This window comes from Xenopus laevis, chromosome 1L (genome assembly GCF_017654675.1).
Source record: "Xenopus laevis strain J_2021 chromosome 1L, Xenopus_laevis_v10.1, whole genome shotgun sequence".
Taxonomy (NCBI): Eukaryota; Metazoa; Chordata; class Amphibia; order Anura; family Pipidae; genus Xenopus; species Xenopus laevis.
This window is the reverse complement of record NC_054371.1, coordinates 42939331-42950390: the sequence shown is the minus strand read 5'-3', so window position 1 is coordinate 42950390 and position 11060 is coordinate 42939331. Positions and strand designations below refer to the sequence as shown.

The following is an 11060-nucleotide window of genomic DNA, read 5'->3' as shown; positions in this document are numbered from 1 at the left end:
GTTCCCTTAAATATACATTTGCGCTAATGTAAGATATAAACATTTTACAGTCTACATGCTGAGCATTCTATGCTTGTATCAAGCTGAATGCGCTGTGAAAAGAAAGGATTTGGCTATTTTATGGCTCTAGCTGGTATCTTTGCAGTATGAGAGCATAGAGAATTGCACAGCATAACTGGACTAGTGTGTTCCAGATGTACTTCTACTACTGAATCTGGCAGCTGTTCAACTTCTTGCCTGCAGTATGAGCTATCCTATCTGCAGTGAGGACTGCAATGCCTGCCTGCTGAAGGGTAAAGTCATGGCTCTGAATGAAGGCAGCAGGAATTGCAGAAATTACAGGCTTGATTTGGTTTAATATATGCCCAAAGAAACAGCATCCAGCCCAGAGGGGTGTGAAGTGGTGTAGTTTGGCAGAACTGGATGGCACCCCTAAAATGGAAAAGCCACCAAGAGCCCCACTAAGGAGATCATTCAGTGATCACATCAGAAATTCCACTGCCCGAGCTTTGGATGTTATCTGGAAAAATGCAAGGGAAAAACGCCTGGCAGGTGAGAAGTTATACATAGAAACAACAGTATTGCTGAATATAAATAGTACTCTTTTGGCATTTTCTTATGGGCTTATTATGGATGTAGAAAGTAACCAATGGCCTGCCGGCTGTAGTAGGAATATTGCTGGGATTTGTAGTTCTACAGCAGCTGCAGCACCAATGGTAACCTGTCCCTGGTTTAAGTGCCATTTTTTTTTTGCCACTGACACAGCATATTTTTTTATTAGGGACTGTGTGTGCCAAACTATCTTATTCCAAGTATTCCTGCAGGCTGTCAAACTGGACACAACTCTGCTGTGATTAATGACTTGAAAGAACCCTCAGCCCACCCTCTTTATTAGAAAGAACCGTGTCTCTAAGCTATGCAGAGTGAGAATGCTGGTATTTCCTCTTTCCGCTGATCATTCATCTTAAATTTCTAGGTCATGTATCGCCAGACTGCGGGGGGGGGGGGGGGAGAGAAAGTATGGGGATGCTGGGATATGTAGTTTATCAGCAGCATAAAAGATTTCTGTTTCAGCTGAATTCAGACCGGTTGTTCGTATTGGAAAATACCCTTAGTAGACTCTGTAAGTAATTTACAGATATATTTATATATATATATATATATCTACACATATACACATGAGAATATGAAAGATACAAAATTTTCATTCTTTCTCTTGTAAAGGACTAAAGCAGGGATTGTATTTAGGCTGAAGACGTCTATCTCTGCAAACATATACTAATCGGGGATCTGCCTTTACACCCGTGTCAGTCTCTTGTGGCCTAGGTTTAAAATCCCTAGCCATAAATATATCTTAATCTCTTTGCCTTAAATTGACAAGAAAGTCTGAGAACATAGCTGCATGCCTTTGAGGGCCCAAAGCAGAGGATAGGGGAACCCAGGCCAGTGTGATCATAACACTAACATAGGGGTAAGCGTGAACCCAAGAGGTCTGGAAACACTGGCAGGGTGTGTGCATCAGTATTAGATGCAGTAACTATTTAAATATTCCTGGTTTTCATATTTTCATTAACACAAGTTAATAGGAATCCTGAATACCTCCCAACATTTTGGAAATAAAAAGAGGGACAAAAAAAGTACCATGCCCATTTTATGGCCACACTCCCTAATTACCATGTTCATTTTACAAAATTTGGCAGGTTATGAAAGTTTGAACATATTTCTGTGTTTCTTTCAGTTATTACAGTTTTGTCCTTTAAGCTGTGGGTCTAACTTTTCCCAAGGGACCTTACCGGTATATTGTTACAATTACTCATTTGCTTATCTCGAAATTGTTACAAAAGTAACTTATCTTCTGCTGTGGATATTCTGGGCTCTCTGCCAAAAGCCAGTTAAGTTAGAAACATTGTTTCTTTTTCTGCCTGTTCAGTGCAGAGAAAAACAGGACTTTCCAGTACAAATGAGGGACTGTCCCTCTAAAAACAGACAGTTGGGAGGTATGCTCCTGTATGTCTTAAAGAAGAACTAAAGCTTAGCAAAAGAAGTAGGGCAGAAATGTTGTACATTATGATTTGGATCTCGATAGCAGTAGCTCCCCGTCTTCTTTTCTGCTAATTCACTGCACATGCTCTGTGCTGCTGTCACTTACTGAGCTTAGGGACTGACTCACAATTAATTGAATATATAATATAAATGTGACAATATAAGGCTGATAATAAGGTAAATAATTCAGATTATTGGTACATGGCAGCACAGAAACCATCAACAATAACCAGCCCTGTAGCAGCAGCTTACAGTATATGACAGAGAAACCTCATTTTCTGCTTGATGTTTTGCCAAGAACCCTAAGCTTAGCTTCTTAACAGCTGCTCAAAACCTACATGTGAGTGTGTCAGACACTCATAACAAAATTTAGAATGAGAAACTTCTGTGACACCTTTGAAGGTCTGGATCATTACTATTATAGAGATGATCAACCTTTAGGCTGGTTCAATAAGTTCAGTAAATAAAATATGGCATTTCTAGCCATATTCTTTTTTAGGGCTTAGTCCTCCTTTAACTCACTGGAAGCATTATTTACTGAAATTATAGCAACTACATATCTATTGTTTAGGAGAAAAAAAATGAACAAGGTAATTCTTCATTGTCTATATCCAGTATATAACTATCTGGCTAGAAAAAGGAAAATAATAATGAATATTGTGCTTTTTCCGTAACGTGGTACTGACTTCACTAAATTGTATGCGCAGCTACAAGTTGGAAAATAATCCTATGCAGTTTAGAACCTGTCTCAGTCAATCATCCCAATTGTGTTAAGTTTAGGTAAAAGGGTGACAATGACCATTGAAGCATTTTTTTTGAACATTGCAGAAAGAAGGCAGAAATAACATTTTTTAAGAAGCATCAGGAAAGACTTCTCTAGAAAGGTGGGCTTCAGGGGAACTTGAAAACAAGGAAAGAGGAGCAGAGTCTCAAAGAGAAAGTAAGGGAGTTCCAGAAATAAGGACCATTGTTCTAGAGGAGTTCTTACGATGAGCATGGGAGGATGGAAGAAAAAGAATGAACATAGGAAATAATGGGAGGGAAAAAAGGAAGGCTTAGGAGAACTCTCATAGCAAATATGTATAGAGAAGCTAGGTTTGGGAATGCATTGAAGGTAATGAATTAGTATTTTAAATTCAATTCAACTGGCAGAAGAGAGTAAATGTGGATGTGTGTGGCAGGAGCATTCTTTATCTGGAATAGCAGCAGTCCAGATAAAAGAGAAACTGCAACAGTCAAGACACAGTATGATAAGAGCATGAACAAGAGTCTCGATGACATCTGTTGTAATGTAGGGTGAGATCTTTGCAATATTACAATGGAATTGGAAAAAGAGATTGTGGCCTAGTAGGTAACATCTTACAATGGAAAACCCTGTTGCATAAATAGTATTATTGGAGATCCTTAGAGCTTTTCCACACTGGCCCAAACATTTCCCTCCTTCCCCAGACTTACAGTACATGCTCCCTGCTCCTTAAAGAGATACTGACACCAGAAAATAATCTTTTCTATAATAATATTTCCTTTGAATGCTATTTATAATTTTGCAATAAAAGTATTTGCCTGATACTTTTACATTACCCATCTGATTCCCCATGCAGGGGTGCTTCACCAATGAGGCGAGTTGAGGCTGTCGCCTCAGGCGGCAGCGCCCCACTAGGTGCCAGGGGCAGCAAAAATGCTGCTCCTGGTACTTTAAGAGCAAATTTCCAGGGGAGGGGGGGCAGCAGCAACTGCTGCTGCCTCAGGCGCTGGAGGGGCCAGGATCGCCCCTGTCCCCATGTTCCTTTATGAGGGGGCTGCCATATTTGTGCAGCAGTAGTTGTTTAGCATTAGAAACTCTAACTGACAAGCTCAGAAGGGACAGTCAGGTTGGCAAAACAATGAGGTTTAGGAACTTCAAGTAACAATTACTTACAAAAGCAGAACGATCAGTGAAAAACGATCAACATGCCCTATAGGTAACTTTTAATTAATATTTTGTCAGTATCACTTTAAGCAGGATGCAAGTTACTGAACATGGGCCATACTGTTCCTTTTATACTCACACATGGTCATCCTATGAGGATCACTAGGGTCTACCCTGAGTTCTCCTATACAACATCTGCTTTGGCAGTGCACCTACACCTATTCCTTACCCTGGTACATTACCTATATTGAAATGTAAGCTTCTTCCTCTGCTTTTTGAGAAAGAGATGATGAATGTATTTTTTCCTCATCACTATACATGCAAACTTGACTTTCTACATTCATGAGTTTGATGTCATCTATTGCTAGTTTCATTTAAAGGTTATTGTTGTTTTAAGCATCTGCATAAATCATTTTATAAAATCCCTCTTGCTTTTGGCAATGTCAGGATATAATTACTGCTAGGCCTACTTATGTTTGGTTGGAAATTCCAAGGTAGCCATAATCCAACCACAGTGATTGAACGTGACTCTCACCCTAATGATGAGTAGTTTGGTGTTACGCCTTTAAATAAGGCCATTCTCTTTAATGACAGTGTACTGTCTCCATAGTCAAAAGGCTGGAATATTTGGTTAAATGCTTCAGGTAAATAAGATGTAATTTCTCTTTTCATGCCCATTGTTTTCTTCATGTACAGATTAAGCATAATGAAATAGTACAGGCACAGTTTTATATGATACGGCAGTTCTCACGCAGGTGAGCTTGTGGCATTACTTATTGGATTACCTCATATGGTTTTATGACCCAGACTGCTACAGCAAGGTTACAGCTTGACTTTCAAACTCATTTTGATTCATGGAGCCTGAAATATATTTTCAAACATTATTCATACATACTTGCAATGCTCAGCTGTTTTCAGTGTGAGGTTTTCTGTAATTTACACCAATTATCCCTGGCTGTTTTCCAAGACAGCCATAAAGAATCTCATTAGTGTGTTTTTACTCCTCGTTCTTGTATTAGGTTACAGAATAGTGATTCCTCTCAAACCTAAATAGCAAGTCCTGTAGATTTCTGGAGAGCATTGAGGTGACCCAGGTGATTCAGGTGACAACAGGTGACCCACGCGTTGCCATGAACATTAACTCCAGATGTATTGAATCACATCATATGAGGGACTAGTTTTAGAAGGTGGGCACACAATAAGGTGGAGCATCAGATATTTTTGAGATGGGATGATGCACACTCGATGGGCCATAAGGGAAAATAACACTTTTTTACCCACTACGTAAGAGTTGTTGTTCACTTGCATGCCCCTCACATGCATTCTATTCACTGGATGCAAGAGCAGGTACTTATAGATGCAATGTGAATCAGGAGCATTGTACAGGGCATCCTTGCACCTAAACATGATATGCCCTGCTCCTGGTGTGCTAAGATAAGATAAACCAGTACAAGTGTACATCATACTCTTTTAGGGTAGAGCAGGTAGGTGCAAGACATATACTGTATGTTTAGGGATGCACCGAATCCAGGATTCGGTTTGGGATGCGGACAGGATTCGGCCGAATCCTTCTGCCCGGCCGAAGCAAATCCGGATTCTTATTTGCATATGCAAATTAGGGGCGGGGAGGGAAATCGCGTGACTTTTTGTCACAAGACAAGGAAGTACATTTTTTCCCCCTTCCAACCCTTAATTTGCATATGTAAATTAGGATTCAGATTTGGTTCGGTATTCGGCCCGAATCTTTCGTGAAGGATTCAGGGGTTCGGCTGAATCCAAAATAGTGGATTCGGTGCATCACTACTATATGTACAGTGTTTTAATGGATACAGTTTTGTATCCATTATTGCCTCTAGCACTTGTCCCTACCTACCTACACTCCACAATAGCTCAACCTCCCCAGGCCTTGCTTGGGTTATCCTTGATTCTGCATTGTGCTTCTCTTCTCATATCTGATCATTAACTAAATCAAAAAAATAAATCGCATCTTTTATCACCCAAGATGTCACTTAAATTTGGATTCACTCTCCCATCATGTCACACATAATTTGTAATAGTGCAACTTCCCTTCTAGAGACTATCACCTGTCCAATCTGTAATAAATACTGCCGCCAGGCTCATATATCACAGTAACTGCTCCTCCTCTGCCATGTCAATCTGCCCGGTCTTACACTTTCTTTCTTTACATTTAAGAATAAAATTCAAACTAATGACCCACACCTTTGCTCCAGCCTACATCTTTGAAGTAATTCCAGTACTCACCAAACCATTTGTTATGCTCTTCTTCTGATCTGTTCTTCAACTCTTTGCCCATTACTTCTATACATACTTGAATACAAGACTTTGCTAGGGCTGCACCCTTTTTCTTGAATTTCCTCCATGCTCCATCAGACTTTGTCCCAATTTATCTGCCGTTCAACAAACTCTTTGGAGAAGCTTACCCTCATCTAACCTTGCATTCCTTCAGTGTATTTCATTTGCTACAACCACCTTCTAAATGCAATACTGAATGTCACAGTCGCTGACTCCTGAGTTTACCTATGTCCACACCTTGTGTCTCCTATTGCTTTTTCTTTAAGATTGTAAGGTCTATTGAGCAGGGCCCTCTTTATCTTTTGAATTGGTTATCAGTTGTATTTTTGTATGTAATATATACAGTATGTTCAATATATGCACCCATAAACTGTGCATTGCATATGCTAATACTCTATAAACACATAGTATTATTATTAGTATTAGTATTAATAATAATAATAATAAACAAGCCTTATATTTTTAATATTGGAGTTAATTTAAATTGGCATATTACCATGAATCCAGACTCCTTTATCCTCACTAAGAAATGCAATGTGAAGTCCAGGCTGGGTCAGACTGATCTGTTCCTGAAATCAACACTATAAGAAAAATGTCCATGGAAAAAAATTGCCTTCATATTTTTCATGAATCTCAGATCTTAAGAGTTGTTTGGAGGATACATATGGCAAATATTCCATATGTACATTTCCTATTAAAAGTGAAATAAAGTTTGGGACTCAGTTACACAACATAAATCTTTTTACTGCAAAACTTACATTCACTTTGGCCAAAGTGAGACATATGTGTTATCTAAGGGGCACATTTACTAAGGGTCGAAGTGAATTTTCAAATTTGAAATACGTTGAATTTCGAAGTATTTTTTGGATACTTCGACCATCGAATAGGCCAAATTCGACTTCGACTTGGATTCGAAGTGAAAAACTTTGACTTCGAAAATCGAAGTACTGTCTCTTTAAAAAAGTTCAACTTCGACACTTCCCCATCTTAAACCTGACGAATTGCTGTTTAGCTTATGGGGGACCTCCTATAGCCTATCTTGAGTGTTTGGGCAAGTTTTGAGAAATCGAAGGATTTTTGGTAAAATCGTACCATCGTACGATTAAATCGTTCGATTAGACATTCGACCCTTGATAAATCTGCCCCCAAGTGTCCACTGAAAACAACAGACTATTTATTTGTATTTATTATTGTACTTTGTATTTATTATGTTAATGACCCCCCTTTATTCTGTTCGTTTATTGCTCTGTTGTACAGTGCTGCATAGATAAGTAGCGCTATACAAATAAAAATAAACATACATGACATGTATAAAATAAATTAAAGATGTCTATGAGTGTGTTGTGGAGTTGTATCCAAAGCTCTGTCTTTAATGTTTGTTCCTCTGAAAAAGTAAAGCTCTGTGTTGTATTTCAACAATAGCTGTACAGTCATGGGTTGGACATCCTTGATTTTACATAATGTTCCCTTCCTTAGATAGGGAACCCCAATAATTGCTTCACCTAGGGCCCCTTTTCCTGGATTTATATTAAAAGACTATTTTAAACACAAATGGATTTAAATGAGAGCTAATGTAGTTGCATGCATAGATAAAGGCAATTCCTGCTCAAGCAATTAAAAACATTAATGTATGCTTCCAGTCAGAGCAGCATGTAATCGAGTTAAAGTCCTGTATCTGTCTTTGCCTGGAATCTTCCACAACTGACAGATTTCTATTCTGTTTTCTGTTTTTCTCACTACTTGTCCTGCGTGTGTGTTTGGTCAGTAGGAAATCTAATTAGGTAGTATTTATCTTTCTGAAATTGCTCTATCCTTCCCATGTGTTGTTCACAACTGTGTTACCATTTACTTCTGCCTCCTTTCCACACATTCATTGTCTTGCTAAAGACTTCATTCAGAGCTGACTTTTTTAGGAATTTTTTTCCCCTACATGGGGAGCCGTCTGACACATTACTGTAACCATCTGGGCACATTGTTCTAGCAGCAATCTAAGAGCAAACAGTTTGAATCCCCAAATGAATTTGCCAGAATTAGGTTTGGTGTTGACTGATTTGTTGTTGATTGACTACCCACCTGCACTTTGGCCCAATGTATTATGATTCATGCATTATCTACTCAGAATGTAGTTAGGTTTCTCTCTTCTCTCTAAGCATTATACCTCACAGTATCTACTCCAGGTAAGGTTTTCACTTTTTTTCCACTTCCCCCATTTTCTTTAGAAATATCTTTAACTACCAGTGCACAATGCACAACTTACTATAGACTAGAGTGGGGGCCCCCAAACTTTTTTACCCATAAGCAACATTTTATTATTATTATTAACATGTATTTATATAGCGCCAACATATTGCGTAGCACTGTACATTCAGATGTAAAAAGAGTTGGGGAGCAACACAAGCATGATGTTCCTGGGTGGTGCAAAATAAGTGATGTGATTGGCCATTTGGTAGCCCCTATGCAGACTGGCAGCCTACAGTAGGTTCTTTTTGGCAGTACAAGCCAGGAATTCAAAAATAAGCACCTACTTTGACGCCACTGGGAGCAACATCAAAGAGGTTGGTGAGCAACATGTTGCTCACAAGCCACTGGTTGGGGATCACTGGACTAGACTATGCCTAGGATAGAATATGATACTACATAGGTCTGGATTTGTGTAAAGGTTAAAAAAGACCTTGGGTGGTAAGCCAAACTCATACTCTGTTCCAGTGGTCACCAACCAGTGGCTCGTGAGAAACATATACTGCTCCCCAACCCCATGGATGTTGCTCCCAGTGGCCTCAAAGCAGGTGTTTATTACTGCATTTTTGGTTTGGAGGCAAGTTTTGGTTGCACAGAGCCTCCTATAGGCTGCCAATCCATATAGCAGGGATCCCCAACCTTTCGAACCCGTGAGCAACATTCAGAAGTAAAAGGAGTTGGGGAGCAACACAAGCATAAAAAAATGTTCCTGTGGTGCCAAATAAGTGCTGTGATTGGACATTTAGCAGCCCCGATGTGGATTGTCAACCTAGAATGAGGCTCTGTTTGGCAGTACTCCTGGTTTTTATGCAACCAAAACTTGCCTCCAAGCCAGAAATTCAAAAATAATCTCCTGCTTTGAGGCCACTGGGAGCAACATCCAAGGGGTTGGAGAGCAATATGTTGGGGATCACTGCCATATAGGATACAAATAGCCAATCATAGACCTTATTTGGCACCCCAATGAACTTTTCTCATGCTTGTGTTACTCCCCAACTCTTTGGGCTCACAGTTAAAAGGGTTTGGGGACCCCTGATCTCCACAAACAGGATTTATTCACAAGGGCAGAATGCTGTCCTGTATCTGCAAGTTTGCTGCCAATCACAGTGGTAAAGCAGGTGTTTTATTTGCTTTCCCCATTTGCTGGCTGTAGAGCAGGGCAATGGTCAATGCAAAAGACAAGAGGAGTCATTTACATTGCAAACACAGTGTGCAAACTGCAAGAAAAGGCCACAATTGGGTTTGTCCTTTACCCACTGTGTGGAGAAATGTGCAAATGAGCCAAAGACTTGCAAAATCACCTTGAATTGAGCATTGTCTATATAAGGCAGTGCTCAAATCAAGAGAGGTAGGCATGGGGAGGTAAGTAGGTGTCCCCCTTTCTGCCTACCCGTACCTCATATGTCATTCAGAGGTGCAATGTACGGAGTGCAGGAGATGCAGTGCACATCATGGGTCTTGCGCCCATAAGTTCTCTTGCATGTGCGACTCCTATGGTCATGAATTACCCCTAAATAGTTAAGGGGAGACAGATAAATAGAATGCATTGACTGAACGATCAGGGGATCATATATCTGAACATATTTTGAATGAAAATGGTTTTACTTCTGGGAATTTGGGGTGGGCCAGAACAGCAGTTGGGCCTAGGGCAGGGCAGTCCAATTGGGCCCCCCATAGGTTTCAGTTTGCTCCAAGGCTCCAAAGACTTCCCTGTATGACACATGCAGGTAATTTTCTCCTGTCTCATGGCTAACCTGGCCTGATGTTGAAGATCTATTTAAATATCTGTACTTCTGGGGGCTTGGGGGGCAGTACAGAAGTTGGGCCTAGGGTAGGTCAATCCAATTGGGGCTCCCATAGGATTTTTATTGGCACCAGTCTGCTTCAAGGCTCCACAGACTTCACTGTTTGAAGCATGCAGGCTCATCTCCTGGCTCATGCCCAACATGGCCCGACTTTGGAGATCTGTTTAAATACTTGTACTATACCCACCCCCTCCTGTGATGTAATTTATGAGTGGTGGTATCCCCAGTGGTGGAATAGGCACTATTTTAAAGCTGTAAAGACCTGTAGAAGGGTAATGTAATGTCTATGATGTCTGGTATTCCATAGCTAGTAATGAGCAGTTCACTGGTTTGAAAGCACACAGCTGATTGGTTGTTAAGTTATACCAGGCCTGGAAAATGTATTGATTACATTATCCCAGAAATACCACAGACAGTCTTTAGACCACAAGAGCACTACAGGTCACATGCTTGCTTTTCCCAGTGATGGAGAAAAATATATACATACTAATCCCTGCTATAGCCACACAGAGCAGTTCCCTTGGGGAGGGGGAGGGCCTCTGGACAGATTCAGAACACTGTTGGGCATAGCCGTTTTATTTTAAGTGATTTTACATGAGTAATTTTTGTAATCAAGCAATTAACACATTTACAGTTTATTTTGAATCAAATACTGTAGATCTAGAGGCATTTTCTTTTATCATATATCTTGTATGTCTCATTGTCAAGTTAAAACCGTGGCATTTTTAATGCAGAGATAATGAATCAAGACA

The 11060-nt window shown here is 40.0% G+C and overlaps 1 protein-coding gene across 1 annotated transcript in view; it reads left to right on the top strand.

The window, feature by feature from the left end:
* The first annotated feature begins 273 nt into the window (after positions 1 to 273).
* Positions 274 to 11060, top strand: part of LOC108698560 (rho GTPase-activating protein 7) — a 119216-nt gene continuing 108429 nt past the window's right edge. The window contains exon 1 of the mRNA XM_018230149.2: positions 274 to 552. Coding sequence (XP_018085638.1) covers positions 312 to 552 — 241 coding nt within the window. The 5' untranslated portion in view covers positions 274 to 311. The remainder of the gene's footprint in view (positions 553 to 11060) is intronic.